General features: G+C 45.2%; 1 protein-coding gene across 1 annotated transcript; it reads left to right on the plus strand.

Annotated features, from left to right (window-relative positions):
* Positions 1-1,612: 1,612 nt before the first annotated feature.
* On the plus strand, positions 1,613-17,554 carry LOC108815667 (uncharacterized). Its single transcript, XM_056990140.1, has 3 exons — positions 1,613-2,444; positions 5,820-10,246; positions 17,414-17,554. The coding sequence occupies exons 1-3, from the start codon at positions 1,613-1,615 to the stop codon at positions 17,552-17,554; spliced, it is 5,400 nt and encodes a 1,799-aa protein (XP_056846120.1).
* The last annotated feature ends 4,072 nt before the right edge of the window (positions 17,555-21,626 follow it).

Raw genomic sequence — 21,626 nt, forward strand, 5'->3', positions numbered from 1 at the left:
CATCGCGGCAAGTTCGCCGGAAAGAGAGAAATCCTCACGCTGCATCTTGTGTAGAGTACCAACCGAACCACGACACTCGCGAAAATCGCCTACAAAGTCCTGAGCCTCTTTATACGCTTCAAATTTGGTAGAGAAAATTTCGGCTCTTCGGTTCAGCTCGGCGGCAGCTCTTCTCCGCCCGCTCCTTTCCGCACGAACGAGGGCTCGAGCCTGGACCTCGGCTTGCCGGCGTTTTTGCTCCTCTACCTCCAACCGATACTTGGCTGATGAGGCCATCCAAGTAGAGGTTCCCATAATCAGGCGCGGTCCGACCACTAGGAGTGGAACCAGGGCGATAAGGGAAGGGTTCTCCAAGGCGGTCCAACAAATCCTAGATCAAGATGGACAAACCGGTCAGAACCAGCTACTGATTGAAGAGATGGTCCAATTGAAGATACAAGACCAAGCCGGTTCAATTGAAGTTCAAGACTCAGCCGATTCAATCCAATTCAGATCACTCCACCAGAACCAATCCGGTTTCATCATCTCCACATTCAACCTTGGTTCATAATCAATCTCCAATCCAACCGACCACATTGCTTCCGGTTCAGAGATATAGCCGATCACCAAAGTAAGTAGTATGTGTTGTACTCTTTTTACTTCATCGGGTTTTGTCCCACTGGGTTTTCCCGATAAGGTTTTAATGAGGCAACATGCAAGCATACTATGAGCTTTGGTTTAGGCATCTCAACCAGCAACCGGTTTTCTATTTTATTTTAATTTTATTTTTGGTTTAATACTTTGGGCATTTGTCAGCCTTTTATTTTATTTGAGAGTTGGCCATTTGTTTAGGCCTTTTTGCCATCTTGAAACCCAATAAAGGGATGGCTATATAACTATGTGTGGTGGGCGATTTTTGCTCTCTAAGTCTTTTATGAAATTTGTTTTGCCATTGCAAAGAAAAACCTAAGTCTTTCTAGTGTGAGAAGCAAGAGAGAGCAGCCTGAATCTTATCAAGCTCCAACCACCAAGCTTGTAGCGATTCTTCATCCCATCAATCCCCCCAACGATTTGCCTTGAGAGAGATACACATCCAGCAAGGCCAATCCCATCTTCTACTCATCATCCATCCACTGATCTGTTGAGAGAGATACACATCCAGCAACAGATTCTATCACCATCTCTATCCCTTTTATTTCTCTTATTTTTATTTCTGTTTGCATCTTTGGTGATTCATTTTATAAATCTAAAATCCATAAAAATCATCTCTGTTTCTGTTCTTGTTTTATTTTCATAGTTTTGCTTCTGTTCTTCATTTTTATAAAACCATAAAACTCATAAAAAGTTTCTTTTGTTTCAGGTACAGTTTTGGGCAGTTTTGATTCAAGCATCAAGTCCTCTCAAAACCAGTACCAAAAATCGACCAGAATCATATTCTCCAAGCCACTAGTTTGCAGCCTGGTTCCTAGCCTGTATCATTTGGTATCAGAGCCAAAAGCTCCTATCATCTATCCTTTGTTTTGTTTTTTTTTTCTCTATTCTCCAAAGAAAACCCATAAAAAAAATCAATTTCCTCTTTCTTTCTTTTCTGTTTTTTTTTCTAAGTTTTTGTCAAAAAAAAATATAAAGAGATATGGAAAACCAGTCAAACAACGGCAACATGGCAAACCGTCCTTGGAGTCTTTTGAAGCAAGAAGATTATTATTTTGCAGGGAGATCAGACCCTGATGAGTACTTTGAATGGGAGCACAAGATGAACGAGTTCTTCCATTCTTGCGGCTGCCCAGATTTTGAGAAAGTGTACATTGCAGCCGATCAGCTCATCAACCAAGCTCAACACTGGTGGAGCCAATCTACTGCAAAAGAAAATCGTTGCCGGTGTTCTCGAGAATCAACTTGGGATGAGATGAAAAATATGATGAGGAAGCAATACATCCCACGCGATCAATATCAAGAAATCCAGAGGCAGTTTCGTACACTTTGCCAAGAAGATAAGACGGTCATGGAGTATCACAAACAATTCAACCATCTTCGCATTCGGCTCAATCCAGGAGTAAGCAATGAGAATGTCATGGACCAGTTTGTTTATGGGCTAAGAGATGAGATTCGTTTTCACCTACAAAGGTACTCATGTTATGGTTTGGACGGGTTGGCCCAACAAGCGGCCCAAATTGAGTATGAGAACAAAGAGTCTGAGCCGCTTGATCCATCAGAAGAGGTCCAACAAAATTCGAGGTACATACTTATACCACATGAGCAAGTTTTGAGGACAAAACTTTTTCAAGGAGGAGGGTATGATGCGGCCATGAAATCCACAGCTCCTAAAGTAGACAAAACTTTCCATGTTTGGACTCGGATGAACCTAGACATCATCAAACCTATGGTTCGTTTGACTCAGCTGGCTGTTCCCAAACAAAGGCCACCACTTAAGCCTCCTTATCAGCTAATAAATATGTGGATCAATGGTATTAAAGGCGTGGTCATCATCTTCTTAATAAGCAAATCTCAATCCCTTGAGATCAGTCCTTTTGACCAGCATTTTGATTGTCTTTTAATTATGATTTGTCCTAGAAATCCGCATTTCATTTATGTCTTTGATTTTGTCCAAGAGCTATATATAAAACTCCTCTCCTTTCATTGTAAAAGCAGACTTGAGTATTAAATAAAAAGTGAGATTTTCTCTTGAGAGCTTTATGCTTGTTCTTGTTAATTCTAAGTTATATGAGAAGCTTTCTTAGTATACAAGTGTGGAACCTTTATCTTTGTGTGAGATTCACTTAGGTGCTGGTTCTTGATCTTATCTGAAAGCCTTTCACATCTTTGAGTGGCGATCTTCATTTCATTTAAGCCGTAGGTTTTGATTTCTTGTGAGAAAAGCTAGAGTGAGATTCTCAGCCTGTATCATTGGCGAATTCCCTTTCCGTTTCCTCCGCTTTAAAACGGGCCAGCCGGGCAGTACGGAAACTTCCATCAATCGATGTGTTCCACACTCTCACGGCCTGCATAGAAGTCGAGGTCAAATAAAAAGAAAAGGGGATTTACTCAAGTTTCGAAAAAAAACCTCGTTGACCAAGCGAGCACCCTCCGCAGTCACCTTGTCCCTCTCCTCGTTGTCCAAAGACTCGTCACGGGAAAACGCCGGAGGGAGGTCATCAAAGAAGTCACCCGGGGAAGGAACACCCTGATTCTCTGTAGTGAAGTCAGGATCATATCTCGGCAGCTCACCATTTTCTGACGAGGCCTCGAAAGCAATCCCTTTATCCTTCCGAGATCTCCGCCTCCGCCTTGAAGGGGCAAAAACGTAGGATCCATCATTGACATAAGGCCGCGTACCGCCTCGCGATCGGTGAAGCGCGACCGCCCCTCGAATCCGGTCAAGAGTAAAGGAGTTCCAGGAACAAGGCATTGTCCTAAAAATGTCTCTCTTGGTCGAAAGATCGGAAGGAACATGCGCGAGACACCTGTTCTCTGAATAAAAAAAAAAACGTTCAGTACTCGCTTTTCGGATTCTAAGAAAGGAGATGCGACAATCTTGCCTCGTCGGTACAACCAGTCCGTTGGGAATAGGTGGAGAAAGCCTTCCTCGACAGATTCTCCATCTATCCTCACAAAAAAAGAAACGGTCAACGTAATCCTTGGCGTGCGAGGTGACTCCATGGATTACCAAAAAATTGGTCCTCGCCTTCATGGAATATACTCCATTGATGCTCGTCGTCTTAGAGTTCCACAACCCTTCGAAGTCAGCAGGGCTAAGGTCCATCCCTAACTCGTAACTCAACATCACAACGCCAAGCCAGCTTTCCAAAGCCGGCACGCTCAGCTGGCTGATTACGATTCCGAAATGGTCGAGAGCCTGAACGATGACCCCGGGGATTGGGAACCACAGTCGGCATTGCATCAGGAACGCCTCATAGTAAGTGAAGTAACCCTTCGGAGGATTCTCCGAACTCTCATCCCCGCGAGGAATGCGAAACCTGACTCCCTTCGGAACCTCATAAAACTCTCGAAGAGTTCCGAGATATTCAGTGGATACTTCGCTCGGCGAGTCAGTTTCCTTACGCACCCTCAGCGATCGTCAGGGAATCGGGATCACGGGAAGGGGAGCATCAGAACTGAAGACGGCGTCGCAATACGCGCTCCTGTCAACCTCTGGAACCTCGGGTTTCGGAACTTCCTCCTCGGCATGGAAACTGTCCGAAGACGAGTGAGACTGCTGATGGAACCCAGGACCTGGACCAGGACTTGGAGCAGACTCAGGACGATCAGATCAGTCCAACTGAGGTTCAGCCATTCAGCCGTACCAGATCAACGGACAGAGCCGTGTACCGGATCGACCCGAGTGCACCCGGACGCGACCTAAGGATGGATTCACGACCTGATGACCGAATCAGCCGACCCACAGGCGTTCTTCCCCGACCCATTCGTCATTCTCAGACCAACAGTCAAGTCAGAACCCATGATCATCGAGATGAACCTGATTCCGGACTTAGCCATTCTTTTCTGGCCCGTTTGGGACGTACCGCACACCCGGATCAGGCTGATCTCGACTTGTCCGACCACTTTGATGATTCTATGATGATCGATGCATCCAACTTCTCCAAAGGGATGTTACTTAGGCTCTCTGAAGATTTGGGTCGAGCTATCTCTTCATCCATCCATGGATCATCGATGATCAACCATGCGGGCAGCCTTGCGTCCGTCCTGCTCCTTACCGCGGACGACCTGATCATCACAGGATGAACCTGGACGAATCACGAACCTGGACAGTCAATGTACCTTGCCAAGTCTTCATCAATTTCCGCGCATTGACTGGTCTTGGTCAAATTCACATTTTCTATGTCTTGTTTTCAACATTTCTATTTTCAATGTTGTATTTTCCAAGAATTCTATTTATGTTTCTTTGACTCACAAACACTATATATATGTGAGTCCTTCATGAAATAAAATCACAATCGATTTTTCTCTTATATTTTGAGTCTTCTCTCATTGTTCTTTGTCTTAGAGCATTCATAGTTTGCTTGGTGAGGTTATCTCCGAGTAAGAACACCTTCGTTGTGTTGGACCGGTGCGTCACATCCGGCAACCTTCGAAACTCTGGTAGTATCTTTGGGCTTCCGCAACCCTTAGTGTCACCCTTCGATCCACTAGTTCTCAATCCACTCGGATCTGAGTTCATATCATCCGTACCGGTTGAGTGATCCAAATCTAGGTTCTATCAAGTGGTATCAGAGCCACTCTTCCGGTAACTCTTTTCTATCCATTTTCTCATCTCTCCATTTCTTCTAAACACTTCTTCATCTATCTATCTTGAACCCAGGCCCCTCATTACCCCCATAACAAAAAAAAAAAAAAAGATCTAAGTTTATGCTGTAAAAAAAAAAAAAAAAAAAAAAAAGAAAAAGAAAAGATTATAAAAAAAAAAAAATTCAAAGTTTGATTGTTTGTGGTGAGGTGGTGGAAGAGAAAGCCTGCTGGCCGAAGAGAAATCCGGCCTTTGAGGTGGTTAAGGCGGGTTCCCCTTTGAAATCTCTTATCTCTCTCTCTTACTCATTTGTGTTCAATTGGATTTCCTCATTGGGTGATCTTGTTTGCTCTCTTAGAACTTTGGGAGGAACTCTCTTGTGTGATTACCAAAAAAAAAAAACTCGAGTGAAACACGTGTGTGGGTGAGATAAACACCTGAGAGTGTGAGGCTTTTACTCTAACTTTGCCTTGTTTAAGTTTTCAGGAAACCATGGGCAGTGAAGAAGAAAGAAACAGACCCGGAAATTCTTTTGCCGGATTATCTAACTTGCAGATGCGTGCTCTCAATGATTCTATGTCTAACTTGTTGAATACAGGTTTGGAGGCAATCCATCTTAGGCTGGATGAACTTCAGGGCCGACCAGCTCAGTCCCAAACCAGAACCAGGCGTGACCGCCCAAGGAGACACAGCCGGTCCGACCTTGAAATCCGAGATGAGTCCTATGATGATGATCAGTCCATCAACCGACCAAGGAGAGCTCCTAGACAACAAAACCAAGGTGATGTCAATCCATTTGGTAGAAATGAAAGAACTGATAATGGATTGGGTGGTTTGAAATTGAAAATTCCAAGTTTTAATGGCAAGAATGATCCGGATGCCTTTCTTGAATGGGAAAGAAAGATTGAACTTGTTTTTGATTGTCAAAACTTTTCTGATATTAAAAAGGTTAGACTTGCTGCTGCTGAGTTTACTGGCTATGCTATTAACTGGTATGATCAAGTTGTGACTAGCAGGAGAAGAGCAGGTGTGGCGCCAGTTGTTACATGGGATGAGCTTTCCATGCTGATGCGGAGACGCTTTGTTCCCGACCATTACCACAGAGATCTACACCATAAACTCAGGCGTTTGCTTCAAGGTTCTAAGTCAGTTGAGGACTACCACCAGGAAATGGAGACCTTGATGATCAAGGCTGATGTAGATGAGCCCTTAGACGCCACCATGGCTAGATTTCTCACCGGGCTCAACCGAGACATACAAGACCGCATGGAGCTGGAAGACTATGACAGCATGGAACAGATGCTACACAAGGCCGTGCTGATTGAACAACAACTCAAGAGAAAAGGTCTCTCCAAACCGACCTTTGCTTCAAAACCAACCTTTGCTTCCAAGCCAAACTATCAAGACAAGGGTAAGTCTTCTTCCACAACAAATAATGCTTTTAAGACTGATGTCCCTGCTCGTTTTGACAAAGGAAAAGCAATTGAGAATCCTAGCCGTGCAAGAGACATCAGGTGCTTCAAGTGTCAAGGTCTTGGCCACTATGCCAACCGATGTCCAAACCAAAAGGTGATGGTGCTCTTGGAGAATGGAGAAGTTGAATCTGAAGAAGACAAGGAGGATCTCGGACCAGTTTATGATACTGATGATGAGGAAGAAGCACTTGACTTCCCAGTTCATGGCCCCCTTCTTGTTACTAGAAAGACTTTGGACGACACATTTGATCCCATCTTTGATGAGGAGGCCGATGGCGTGATCAATGAGTTTTGCTCAACCTTTGTGGAGAGCTCTGGTCCGATCTATGATGAGGATGTTCTTGATGAGCCAAGCCAAGGTTCACTACTGGTTACTAGGCGTACCTTGAGTGTCCAACCCAAATCCAATGAAAAAGAACAAAGGGAGAATCTCTTTCACTCTAGATGTCTCATTTCTGATAAAGTTTGTTCTTTGATTATTGATGGGGGCAGTTGCACTAATGTGGCCAGTGACACTCTTGTAAAGAAACTTGGGCTTGTTACTCGGCCTCTTTCTCGTCCTTTCAGGTTAGAGTGGCTCAATGAGGCTGGAGAACAGTATGTGAAGGAGCAAGTCACAGTTCCACTCTCCATTGGCCGATATGAGGATGAGGTTGTGTGCAATGTGCTTCCCATGGATGCTTGCCATGTTCTCTTGGGCCGACCTTGGCAATTTGACAAGAAGGCAGTGCATGATGGCTTCACAAACAGGCACTCGTTTGATCACAAAGGAAAGAAGATCACTTTGGTGCCTTTGTCACCTTCGGAAGTCCATCAAGACCAGGTCCAACTTAGGAAGAACCGAGACCAAGACTCTAAGGCTGATAAACCTGAGACAAGTACCAGAAACTCCAACTTCTTTGTCAAAGAAAGTCAGGTAAGGAAGTCTCTTTGCTCTCAAAAGCCATTTCTCTTACTTGTTTATAAAGAGTCTCTTTTGGCCTCATCTTCTTCTGACCTTGCACCGGAGATTCCGAGTGAGTTTTTAGGTATCTTGCAGGATTATTCTGATGTGTTTCCAGAAGAAAATCCCAAAGGATTGCCACCAGTGAGAGGCATTGAGCATCAGATCGATCTTGTCCCGGGCGCCTCTCTTCCGAACCGACCAGCGTACCGCACCAATCCGGTCGAGACCAAGGAGCTGGAGAAACAGATCAACGACCTGCTTGAGAAGGGATACATCAGAGAAAGTCTCAGTCCCTGTGCAGTGCCTGTTCTACTCGTACCAAAGAAGGATGGCTCCTGGAGGATGTGTGTGGACTGCCGGGCCATAAACAACATCACGGTAAAGTATCGACATCCTATCCCTCGCCTTGATGATATGCTTGATGAACTCCATGGTTCTAAGTACTTTTCTAAGATAGATTTGAAAAGTGGCTATCATCAGATTAGGATGAAAGAAGGTGATGAATGGAAAACGGCCTTTAAAACAAAACTAGGTTTGTATGAGTGGCTTGTCATGCCCTTTGGTCTCACAAATGCACCTAGTACTTTCATGCGCCTAATGAATCATGTCTTGAGATCTTTTATTGGTCATTTTGTTGTAGTGTACTTTGATGACATTCTTATTTACAGCAAAAGCCTTGATGAGCACAAACAGCACCTGAAATCTGTTCTTGAAATCCTTAGAAAGGAACATTTGTTTGCTAACCTTGGAAAATGTTCTTTTGGCACAGATCATGTGGTCTTTCTAGGTTTTGTTGTAGGTGCAGATGGCTTGAGAGTGGACGAGCAGAAGGTCCAAGCAATCCGAGACTGGCCCATCCCGAAAACCATTAGTGAAGTGAGAAGCTTCCATGGCCTTGCCGGTTTCTATAGGCGGTTTGTTCAAAACTTCAGTACCTTGGCCGCTCCTCTCACTGAAGTGATCAAGAAGAACGTGGGGTTCAAATGGGGACCAGCTCAAGAAGAAGCATTCGAAATCCTTAAAGGGAAGTTGACTAATGCCCCTTTGCTTGTACTTCCAGATTTTTCTAAAGCTTTTGAGATCGAATGTGATGCTTCTGGTGTTGGTATTGGTGCTGTGTTGATGCAGGAAGGAAAACCAGTAGCTTATTTCAGTGAGAAGCTTGGTGGTGCCATGCTCAACTACCCCACATACGACCAGGAACTCTATGCCTTGGTGAGAGCCCTTCAAACGTGGCAGCACTATCTTTGGCCTAAGGAGTTCATCATCCACACTGACCATCAGTCTCTAAGACATCTTAAGGGTCAGCAGAAGCTCAACAAGAGGCATGCTCGTTGGATGGAGTTCATTGAAACATTCCCTTATGTGATCAAGTACAAACAAGGTAAGGAGAATGTTGTGGCCGATGCATTGTCTCGAAGGTATACTCTTCTTTCAGCCCTTGAGACTAAATTGCTTGGTTTTGAATTTATCAAGGATCTTTATGCCTCTGATCAGGATTTTAAAGAGATTTTTCGAAAATGCACCAAGGTTGCTTATGGGAAATACTTTCAAAGTTCTGGTTTCTTATTCTTTGATAACCGTTTGTGTGTGCCCCAATGTTCTTTGAGGGAGTTGTTTCTCAGGGAAGCTCATGGAGGAGGACTTATGGGACACTTTGGTGTCAAGAAGACTTACAAGGCTGTTCATGACCACTTCTATTGGCCGAGTTTGATGAAAGATGTTGAGAGGATCTGTAGCCGATGTGTGGTGTGCAAGAAGTCTAAGCCTAAAGCATCAAACCACGGTTTGTACTCAGCTCTACCCATTCCCTCTCATCCTTGGGTAGACATTTCTATGGATTTTGTGCTTGGTTTGCCTAGGTCCAAAGCTGGACGAGATTCTATCTTTGTGGTTGTTGATAGGTTCTCAAAAATGGCTCATTTCATTCCTTGTCACAAAACTGATGATGCTGTGCAAGTTGCAGATTTATTCTTTAAGGAAGTTGTTAGATTGCATGGAATGCCTAAGACCATTGTCTCTGATCGTGATGCTAAGTTCCTTAGCTATTTTTGGAAGACCTTGTGGTCTAAGCTAGGTACTAGATTGATGTTCTCTACAACTTGTCATCCGCAAACTGATGGGCAAACTGAAGTAGTTAATCGAACCTTGTCTGCTTTGCTTAGATCTTTGGTTAAAAAGAATCTTAAGACTTGGGAAGAATGTTTGCCTCATGTTGAGTTTGCTTACAATCATGCATTGCATTCAGCTACTAAGTTTTCTCCTTTTGAGGTTGTTTATGGATTTAATCCTTTGTCTCCACTTGATCTTTTACCTTTGCCTTTGAGTGAACGAGTTAGTACAGATGGCAAGAGGAAAGTGGACACGATCAAGAAGCTGCATGAACAGGTCCGGGCCAACATTGAAGCCAAGACCAAAGGCTACAAACGACTTGCAGACAAGAAAAGAAAAGAAGTGATCTTCCAGGAAGGTGATCTTGTTTGGGTCCATTTGAGGAAGGAACGATTCCCGGAACAAAGGAAGTCAAACTCATGCCCCGGGTCGATGGTCCATTCCAGATTCTCAAGAAACTCCATGACAATGCTTACCAGCTTGATCTTCAGGGTAAGTATGATATCTCTTCAAGTTTCAATGTTTCTGATTTATCTCCTTTTCTTGCAGATGATCCGGATTTGTGGTCAAATCCTTTTGAAGAGGGAGGGAATGATGGAACCCAGGACCTGGACCAGGACTTGGAGCAGACTCAGGACGATCAGATCAGTCCAACTGAGGTTCAGCCATTCAGCCGTACCAGATCAACGGACAGAGCCGTGTACCGGATCGACCCGAGTGCACCCGGACGCGACCTAAGGATGGATTCACGACCTGATGACCGAATCAGCCGACCCACAGGCGTTCTTCCCCGACCCATTCGTCATTCTAGAGCCAACAGTCAAGTCAGAACCCATGATCATCGAGATGAACCTGATTCCGGACTTAGCCATTCTTTTCTGGCCCGTTTGGGACGTACCGCACACCCGGATCAGGCTGATCTCGACTTGTCCGACCACTTTGATGATTCTATGATGATCGATGCATCCAACTTCTCCAAAGGGATGTTACTTAGGCTCTCTGAAGATTTGGGTCGAGCTATCTCTTCATCCGTTCATGGATCATCGATGATCAACCATGCGGGCAGCCTTGCGTCCGTCCTGCTCCTTACCGCGGACGACCTGATCATCACAGGATGAACCTGGACGAATCACGAACCTGGACAGTCAATGTACCTTGCCAAGTCTTCATCAATTTCCGCGCATTGACTGGTCTTGGTCAAATTCACATTTTCTATGTCTTGTTTTCAACATTTCTATTTTCAATGTTGTATTTTCCAAGAATTCTATTTATGTTTCTTTGACTCACAAACACTATATATATGTGAGTCCTTCATGAAATAAAATCACAATCGATTTTTCTCTTATATTTTGAGTCTTCTCTCATTGTTCTTTGTCTTAGAACATTCATAGTTTGCTTGGTGAGGTTATCTCCGAGTAAGAACACCTTCGTTGTGTTGGACCGGTGCGTCACATCCGGCAACCTTCGAAACTCTGGTAGTATCTTTGGGCTTCCGCAACCCTTAGTGTCACCCTTCGATCCACTAGTTCTCAATCCACTCGGATCTGAGTTCATATCATCCGTACCGGTTGAGTGATCCAAATCTAGGTTCTATCAACTGCCTCCTCGAGGATTTTGATCTTGAAGTCATTCTTTTTCTAAAGGTAGAGAGAGAATTTGCAAGAGAGAGATTAACTTAAGATTCTTGGGTGAAATAAGATTGGTAAAGAATTCACAAGTCTTTATAGGCAAGGATTTGACTATTCACCCGACCTTCGACACGATTTCGTCTCCATACTTTCCTCACAAACCATACTGCAAGCTAGGGCCTACAAACCCTACAGCTCCTAGCTAGCTGGAGGGCTAACTGTTGGGGTCAAAATCGGTCAAGACGAAATCGATGTCCGAAAGTCTTGGAAAAACATGAAAGATGTTAGAGCACCCTCGAGAGACTAATTGGTAATCGAGAAACCTTGGAAAAATATTAAGTCAGAGATTAATCATCTCGAAATCAACGGCTAGAAACGTTTTCTACACGAGGAAAAACCTACGGAAAACTAAAAAGAACGCAAAAACACGCACAAGCTGAAGGAACCAAGCAGCCGACTCCGGTCGTGGCCGTGGCTGCCGGGCGGCTAGCCCCGTGCTGGCCGTGGCCGCCGGCGGCTAGCGCCCTTGCTGGCCGTGGCCGCCGGGCGGCTAGCCCCGTGCTGGCCGTGGCCGCCGGCGGCTAGCGCCCGTGCTGGCCGTGGTCGCCGGGCGGCTAGCCCCCGTGCTGGCCGTGGCCGCCGGCGGCTAGCGCCCGTGCTGGCCGTGGTCGCCGGGCGGCTAGCCCCGTGATGGCCGTAGCCGGCGGCGGCTAGCGCCTGTGCCGGCCGTGGTCGCCGGGCGGCTAGCCCCGTGCTGGCTCGGGTCGTCGGACGGCTATTCTTCGTGCGTAAGTTCTAGGCCCCCGGATTGCCAGAAATCCGTGTTTTGCGACTCTCCGAGATCCCGCAAACAAAACTCCTTTTCCTGCTCCAAGACTTCGGAGAACCCGTAAGACGTCAACGGACAGAAAGACTTTGTATAAAACGGTGATGGTTATCTTAAAACACCATTCGCCTCAGCAATGAATCGGAGATCTTCCGAAAGACTCGACATCCAAGTAGGAGCATTTTTTCAAAGAAATCGTAGAAAACAACGGAAGTCCGGAAGACGGCTCGAAAGGGACCAAACCCGATTGGACGGCCCATTTACGATTCTCTAAAAGATAGATGCGACGGTTTACAATTATCTTCACATAAAAAGATAAATGTTAAACTTCCGAAAGGATAAATGTCAACTTTCCGAAAGAATAAATGTCAACTTTCCCGATAAACACGAGGGCCGACGAAAATGGAAAAAGCCCAGCTCGCGGCAGACTCAGTCCATCAAGAATAGACCGTCATATGGGAGTATATAAGCAAGGCTACGAGCAGAGGAAGGGGGATCCGAAATCAGAAGAAAGAAACCACTCTAGAGCAACTTAGAACTTAGGCTTTTATTTCCTTTTTTAGCGAGCTGCGACTCGACTAGGTTAGATCTAGGCTTTGAGACTAGCAACGATCGACAGCTCTTGCGGCCGAGATCTCGACCTGTTGTACGAACGCTCTCTGCAAATTCGGAAATAAGATTCTTTCTTTTGCTCTCTTTATTTTACGCATTTATTCCCAAACTATACTCGTGATTAACTTTGTCGTGCGTGGCCCAGCAAATAGCCAGGATCCTCGGGGAAAACTAGGACAACTTAGTTTTCCTACGTTTAAACTTAACTAAAATTGACAGTGCGAATTTCGGTTCCCACACTTAGCAAACAAATCTTCTTTTGTTGGACCGGCGCGTCACATCCGGCAACAAACGAATCTTGTAGTATCAAGGGGTCTTTCCGCAACCTTTTGTGTCACCCATTATTCCATAGTTCTCTTTTCAGAGTTCATATCCTTCACAAACCGATTGAGTGATCCTGTCCAATCTCAGGACGTATCAAGTGGTATCAGAGCCACTCAATTCGGTATTATCTTTCCATCTTTCTCATCTCCCATTTTCTAAACACTCTTCTTCTTCTGTCTATCTTGAATCTGGGCCACTACCTTACCTAGGCCATATCTATTTATAAAAAAAAAGATCTAACAAAAAAAAAAATCGAAAAGTTTGATTGTTTTTGGCTAGGTGGTGGAAGAGAAATCCTGCTGGCTGAAGAGAAATCCAGCCTTGGAGTGGTTAAAGCGGATTCCCAAACCAAATTCTCTTATCTCTCTATCTTGTGTTTCATTATTTGTTTGCTTTGAGATCTCATCGGGTTATTTGGATTGTCTTTCTTAGAACCTTGAGAGGAATTCTTTGAGTGACCACTAAATTGAGTGAAACACGTGTGTGGGTGAGATAAATACCTGAGAGTGTGAGGCTTTTTGATACACTAAAAATGAATCCTTGCTACTGCCAAGTTAACAGTTGCAATTGTAGTACTTGAGATTCAAATCCAGAGGACCAGTCTACACTCTAGTTCTATAAGTTTGAAATCAAGCTAAGAAGAAGATATGAATTTGGTTGAAGGAGGCGATAGTTAACAAGCAAAATAAACACAAGATTGATTCAATTAAACAAGAGCTAGCCTAGGGTATTTCATTGGGTGTTGAATTGGAGCGAAACAATTATCCAAGCGCGATGAAGTGCTTTCTAGAACTCGGATCACTCAGCTGGAACACTCCACTGTCGTGGCAGTGATCGCTTTGCAGATAGATCTCACCACCTAACTGTCGTTGGGATGAGGATCGATTGCAAGCTTTAGAGAACAGGTCCGATCAGTTCACTTACCACCCTAATATCTACTTTCGCTGATTAGGGATACTAAGCTCATTCAATACATGTCAAGTTATCATCCTAAGCGGTTAGCTAGGCGATGAACTAGTGATCTGACATCAAGTGATCAGGTTAATGAAAGCAGTAAGAACAGTATGAATGAAGAACGGTTATGGATCGCTTATCTATGTTTAGCTCATGTCTCAACACCCTAAAGACCCTAGGCGAGCAAGGTCACTACTCGATCATGATGCAAATAGACAAAGACATAAATCCTGAATAAAATTGCATAAGAACAGAGTATGAAACAATAGGGTTCAGATGATCTTCTCTATGAGATGATGGATTTCTTCTCCCTTACAAGTTGCAGATCGCAAATACTCAGCGTTGTCTTGTAAAACTAGCGTAAGAAAAATAGTAAAAAGATAGATGGCGTTTTATATGGAGGCGCCAATCAGAAGAAAAGAGATAAGGGCAACAGGGCTTTAATTCCCGAAATAGGAGTTTCCATATTCGTCTGGAACAATCTCCGGATCACTCCGTCTGCTTGTTCCGTTTGAGAGAGAACAGTCGAGACTGTTCTCTTGAGTGTTCTCCGCAGGAATGCTCCAAAAGGACATCTTTTCATCAGGCACCTTCTCTTCTTTCTTCTACTAACTCCAGACCTGTAAAAGGTCAAAAAGGACTAGACTGACACGAATTAGTGACTTGACACAAATGAAAACAAATATACAATGATGTGAAAAACACCATATATTAATTCCCCCAGACTTAGATCCTTGTTTGTCCTCGAACAAGACAAGTACCAAGAACAGGGAGAAAGGTTTGAAAGCGTGGGAACTCGCTTATTCTCAGCAACCATACTCTTACCACAAATCTCTGAACCATACAAGCCATAGATTAGGACCACACACACTTACTGAGAACCCCCCTGATCGCTGTTCGAAGATCGGCTCCTTACTCTACATCTCAACCTGAAAAGGCAACACTATCGAGACAAAAATCCTTATGTTCAATTAAGATCAGCGTGAGCTTCTTGTCACAGGCTCTACTCAGAGAGAACGGGCTAGGTATAGAACAAGCTAACTTTTATGGTGGAGTTCAAGAGTGTTTAGGGTTTACCAAGAGCGGATGCAGGATATCACACAAAATGGTCGTGAGAGGACGGCTCCATTGAGGTCCACAGTCCTTACTCATCTCTGCTAATCGGACTGCTCTCCAATAGATCGATCATAGGACTGCTCTGTGCGATTCAACTTCCCCCTTCAGAACACTTCACTGAAACCACCATCACTTTTCCAACTTCCCCAGTGGCATGCATATGGATTCTTCCCCTTCTCGTCACCAGTAAATCAAAGCAAAAACAAAGAACTTCTTTTTTTTTTATATATACTAAAATACAAAATGCTGGGTGACGAGTAAGGAGGTAACAAGTGATGTACATAATGGTCTGTTCTAGCCACTTACTTCTTCGTTGTTCTCTCTGGTATCGGAACAGGCACTCTGGTTGTTCTTTTGTCTGCACTGATTGATCCGCCTTCTTCCACTGTGTGAGCATTGATGAGTAAGAACTGCGTCGATCCTTTCCTCTCCAACCTTTTTGCACATATCTGCACATAAAGTACTAGAAAAGCAAATGCATGAGGGTGGAATAAAAGGTCAGGGTTCAAGGTGGGAACTAGCTAAAGATGAGCTAGTCACTCAGGAACAGCAAGAGGGATAAAAATCGGATAAGAAGTCCAAAGTGTAGTTCTCATTCTACCCTGATCTAGTGCCCATGACAAGAAGAATTAAAGTCCAGATTAGGTTCAGATAAAGTGGAGTTAAGTCTACCCATTATAACCTGATCGGTATAGAACTTCTGGAGTGTCAAATGAGATAAGTCAGGGTTGTTCCAGGTCCATGTGTGGGTCTTTCATCACTGCTAAGGTCACTGAATAAGAAGGTTAAAGCACGAGGTGGTTAAAGAGCATCACAAAATAAGGTCCTGATTCCCATAATAGTTTTGACTGACTCGATCCTAAAAACTGACTCGATAAAACATGAAAATGACACAAGGACTGACTCAAAAAGCACACAAGCGAATATAGTACAATCGCTCCCCCAGACTTAGTTCACACCATCCCTGGTTGTGAAAATAAACCAGAGGAAGCTGAAACACACCAAACAGAAGCAAATAACATGAAAAATAAATAGTTCAGATGGATAAGACAAGGGATAGAAATAGTCCTTTCGGACTCAGTCTGAATCGCCGCTACCGGAGTGACCAGCTGTCCTCCTGTTCCTCGGCAGTCTCTTTGCTCCAGTCGATGTTCCCGCTTGTTCCTTGCCTGGGCGCCTTGTTCTCTGCGGCATACACTCCTCCTGGGCTCCAATGCAGCCGCCTGTAATCGCCCTGAGGCTGTTGTTCTTCTTCTGGGACTCAACCATCCAGCGTCTCTAGCGTGATCATCAGTCACATCGGTGAAGTCCTCCAAGTCATACTCACCATCAGCCGGTGGAGTCACATGCTCCACATCATCCATGTCTTCATCATTGTGCTGAACGGCGCCTTCGGATCATCGCAGAGGTGCTTTTCATCGAGTGAGAACACAATGTTCTCCAGGGATAAGAAGTCTGTGAACTCAGGCATGGGGAGCTTGCAATACAGAGGGTTCCCTTCTTTATTCTGGAACTTGTAGGTGGTCTCGTCGCGCAAGATGTGGCATGCGATCAGGTAAGGAGTGTCGATGTACTTCATCTCAGAGACGACCTTGTAAGAGCTGAGGTTGATGTTGAAGCGCTGGAACAAGGGTGTGAGCAGACTGCCGCAACGATCCTTCTTATCATCAGTCCGAATCAGGGTGTCTCTATGGTCAGCGAACATGGAGATGAGATGGAACCCCGGGTTGGTCTTGACTTCCTGGATCGGGGTGATGTTCTCTCTGCGCATCTCATCCTCAAGTCCCGTGTAGAGAACCTGGAGCTCTCCATTCGTGATTTTGGAGGTGTACTCCTTCGCGAACAGGACATTGGACACAATCTTGGCGATGATCCGGATTGCAGGGTTCCGGATCTGCGACTGATAAGCCTTGCGAGAGGTGAACTTGCCGGCTGCGATGAGATCCCAAAAGGTGTCCGCCGGCTTGAACTTCTTCTCCACTGAAACTCCCCTTGGCGTGTTTGCAATCTCGAGTAGCGCGTTCAGATCGTTGAGAGAGATGGTGCAGAACTTGCCATCAGCCATGAAGGAGAAGGAGCAGTTCTCGTACGTAAGCGCAGTGGGGTTCTGGTAAGTGATCTGGCACGTTGCGAGCACTTGCCTGACCAAGTCTGGGTAGAGAACCTGGGCCTGATAACAAAGAGGCATGAATCCCATAGCCTGCATCGTGTCGAACACCTCAGTGTCAAGGCCTAGATTGGCTAGTGTTGGCTGGTGCACGAACCGCGTGGGCAAGATCTCTGCTAGGAGGAGCCGGTTGTATATCGCTGCTGACTCCTTGTCCCATCCCTCAACGTTAAAGTCAAGGAGCATCAGATCATTGAGGTCGATGGGCTTGCCCTCAGTCTTGTTCGGCCATGGGTAACCAGGTGGAGCACTCGCGGCTGGAGAAGTTGTGCTCTTGGTGGCTCTTGCGTTCCGCATCTTTGGAGGCATCTGCAAAACAAAAACAATATCCAATATCAGCACAGTTCGTTGGTTGTTCTAGAAACGATGGAACAATCCAATCTTCTTGTTCTACCCAAGTCCATCGATTACTAGACAACCTACACAAGCCTCAATCTCAACAGTATAAATCGCAAGGCCAAGAATCACAAGCAACAATCGGTTCCTCTTCCATTGAAAATCAATCATGAATTCAATCCTAGTAGCAAGTATACTATCAAGAGCTACAATCTAGGATGAAATCGCAAAGCATAAAGGAAAAAGAGGACCCAAGAAATCACTCCCAAATCGCGATTTGCATGCGCAAAAGGGGGAGAGTTCTTGTACGATTACCTTGATTGGAGAGGTGATTCCTGCAAAACAACCCAATCTCAAGAGAATCCCAAGAGGTTAGAACCAAAATCGATGAGAAAGAGTGGGAGGTTGTTCGCGATTTAGGGTTCTAAGGGGGGGGGGGGGGAAGCGACGAGAGAGGAAGTGGGGAGTGGAGTGTTGGGCCTTAAATAGGTCCATCAAAACCGCTTCCCCTTCCTTTTTTTTTTTTTTTTTAATTTTTTTTTGTTCGAGTACTTACCTGGGAACAATCGGCGGAACAACCGCTGGAGTGCTCTCCTGGAGTGATCTCGAATTTTCTTGATTTTTCAACCTGCAAGTTAGTTCCTAGAAAGATAAAGACAAAAAGAAAACAATATTTACACTCACCAGTGGGTTGCCTCCCACCAAGCGCTTGTTTTCTTCACTAGCTTGACTTCAATGAGCCGATTAGGCTTGAGGGGATCGCTTAAGGGTATCTCTACACCTTCAACGATTGTTGTGTCAGCAAAATATGGCTTGAGACGCTGACCATTGACAACAAATTCTCCACCTCTTGTGTCCAGCAACACAACAGCTCCATAAGGGCGAACCTCCTTAATGGTGAAAGGTCCAGACCATCTGGATTTAAGCTTCCCAGGGAACAGCTTAACCCGTGAATTGAAGAGTAAGACTGATCGTTCGGAGCAAGCTTCTGCTGATGATCCGTTTGTAATGGAACGCCTTGGTCTTTTCCTTGTAGATCTTAGAACTCTCATAGGCCAGATGCCTGATCTCCTCCAACTCGTGGATCTGAATGGTTCGCCTCTCCTTGGCGGGTTTGATGTCGAAGTTGAGTAGTTTGACAGCCCAAGCCGCCTTGTACTCTAGCTCAACAGGTAGGTGGCACGCCTTGCCATAGACCAGATGATAGGGAGTGGTCCCTAAAGGGGTCTTGTAGGCTGTTCTGTACGCCCAGAGAGCATCGTCAAGCTTAAGGGACCAGTCCATGCGGGTGGTGTTGACAGTCTTCTGCAGGATGTTCTTGATCTCTCTGTTGGAAACCTCCACTTGACCACTTGTTTGGGGATGATAGGCGGTTGCAACCTTGTGTTTCAGACCATTCTTGCTCAGCAATCCTTGGAACAACTTGTTGATAAAGTGAGTTCCACCATCGCTTATAACCACTCTAGGCACTCCAAATCTTGGAAAGATGATGGAGGTGAACATATTGGTTACAACTCGTGCATCATTGGTTGGACTAGCAATCGCTTCTACCCACTTGGAGACATAGTCCACAGCAACCAAGATGTACTCATTCTTGTGAGAAACTGGGAACGGTCCCATGAAATCGATCCCCCAGCAATCAAACACTTCAACTTCCAAGATGTAGTTCTGAGGCATCTCGTTTCTCTTGCTTATACTCCCCATCCTTTGGCATGAATTGCATCGAGATATGAAAGCGTGAGCATCTCTGAACATAGTGGGCCACCAGAAACCGGCTTTGAGGATCTTGGAAACTGTTTTGAAGGTGGCGAAGTGACCAGCATAAGAGGAATCGTTGCAGTGGTGAAGGATCCCTGGAATATCAGCCTCTGGAACACACCTCCTGAAGATCCCATCCTTGCCTTGCCGATAGAGATACGGCTCATCCCAGAAGTAGTGCCTTGCCTCCCTTAGAAATTTCCTCTTCTCATTCCCAGTGAACCTCAAAGGCTCTTTCTCAGCTGCCAAGAAGTTGGCAATCTCAGCGAACCATGGAAGGTTCGGGTACTCCTTCTGGATTACTGCAACGAATGCTCCTTCTACGCGGGAACAATCCTTGATGACAGGTGACAACTGCTCCATGTTGCGCAGACCAATCGCATTGACGTACTCCATCGGTTGTTCCTCATCAAGAACTGTCTCATCTGACACTTTCATCCTGGAAAGATGATCTGCTACTCCATTATCAACCCCCTTCTTGTTTCTTATCTCCAGATCAAACTCTTGGAGCAAGAGGATCCATCTTAAGAGCCGCGGTTTAGCATCCTTCTTCGTGAGTAGGTACTTGAGAGCCGCGTGGTCTGTGTGCACAATCACCTTTGATCCAACCAGATAGGATCTGAACTTCTCAAAAGCGAACACGATGGCAAGGAGCTTCTTCTCTGTGGTTGCGTATCGGCACTGAGCTTCATCTAGGTTCTGCTTGCATAGTATATCACGTGAAGCTTCTTGTCTTTACGCTGTCCAAGGACTGCTCCCACTGCAAAATCACTTGCATCTGTCATGATCTCAAAAGGGAGATCCCAGTCTGGAGGTTGGACAACTGGTGCACTCACTAGAGCCCCCTTGATCGTGTGGAATGCGGCTAAGCAGTCACTGTCAAAGGCAAACTGAGCTTCCTTGCAGAGCAACCGAGTGAGTGGTCTCGCGATCTTAGAGAAGTCCTGGATGAACCTCCTATAGAAACCAGCGTGTCCCAAGAAACTCCTGATTCCCTTCACTGAAGTTGGTGGTTGCAGACTCATCATGACCTCGATCTTTGCCTTGTCCACCTCAATGCCTTTCTCTGATATCTTGTGTCCCAGAACAATGCCATCTCTGACCATGAAGTGGCATTTCTCCCAGTTCAGCACCAGATGCTTCTCCTCGCATCGCTTCAGCACCCTGCACAAGTTTGACAAACAGACATGAAAGGAGCTTCCATAGACGCTGAAATCATCCATGAAAACCTCCATTATGTCTTCGATGAGATCAGTAAAAATCGACATCATGCAGCGTTGGAAGGTCGCTGAGCATTGCACAAGCCGAAGGGCATTCTCCTGTATGCATATGTTTCATAAGGGCATGTCAACATCGTCTTCTCCTGATCGTCTGGGTGGATGGGAATCTGAAAGAAAACCTGAATAAACCATCTAAAAGCAATATAAGGGTGGTTAGCGAATCTCTCAAGCATTTGATCAATAAAAGGAAGTGGAAGTGATCCTTACGAGTCGCAGCATTCAACTTACAAAATCAATGCAAATGCGATGACCAGTAACTTTTCTAGTGGGGATCAATTCATTCTTTCATTGGTTATCACAGTGATCCCACCTTTCTTAGGTACTACATGCACAGGACTAACCCACTTACTATAGAGATCGCATAGATCACACCTGCTTCTAGATGTTTCATTATCTCTTCTTTACAACATCTTTTAGATTGGGTTTAACCTCCTTTGATGTTCTACAGAAGTCATCGATTCATCTTCCAGGTGTTTCTATGCATGCACAGATCAGGTGAAATGCCAGGTATGTCAGCTAGAGAATAACCCAATGCCTTACGATATTTTCTCAGTTCACACAAAAGCAGAGCAGTCTCAGCATTGTTCAGGTTGGCATTCACAATGACAGGATATGTAGGGTTGGATCCAAGAAATGCATACCTGAGTCCCTTGGAAGGGATTTGAGCTCTACCTTTTGAGCTTTCAGCTCGCTCCATGAGTCATCGGTCTGAGCTGCGGAACAGACGGGTTCTGAGGCGCGGTTGTTCCAGCCGATCTGCTGGACTCACTCTTCTCCCCAGACTTAGATTCGCCACCATCCTTCAATACTCCTGGCTGAATCCAGAATTTGGCATATGCATCAGCATCAACACTCTCTAAGCTCTGCTCGG

The sequence above is a fragment of the Raphanus sativus genome, chromosome 1, assembly GCF_000801105.2.
Source record: "Raphanus sativus cultivar WK10039 chromosome 1, ASM80110v3, whole genome shotgun sequence".
Classification (NCBI taxonomy): Eukaryota; Viridiplantae; Streptophyta; class Magnoliopsida; order Brassicales; family Brassicaceae; genus Raphanus; species Raphanus sativus.

Bases quoted from the DNA above. Each gene is read 5' to 3' on its own strand.
- LOC108815667 (XM_056990140.1), top strand. From the start codon at position 1,613: ATGGAAAACCAGTCAAACAACGGCAACATGGCAAACCGTCCTTGGAGT. The intron at 2,445-5,819 runs GTATTAAAGGCG...TGTTGAATACAG, and splicing joins AATAAATATGTGGATCAATG to GTTTGGAGGCAATCCATCTT. The intron at 10,247-17,413 runs GTAAGTATGATA...TGAATCCCATAG, and splicing joins TTACCAGCTTGATCTTCAGG to CCTGCATCGTGTCGAACACC.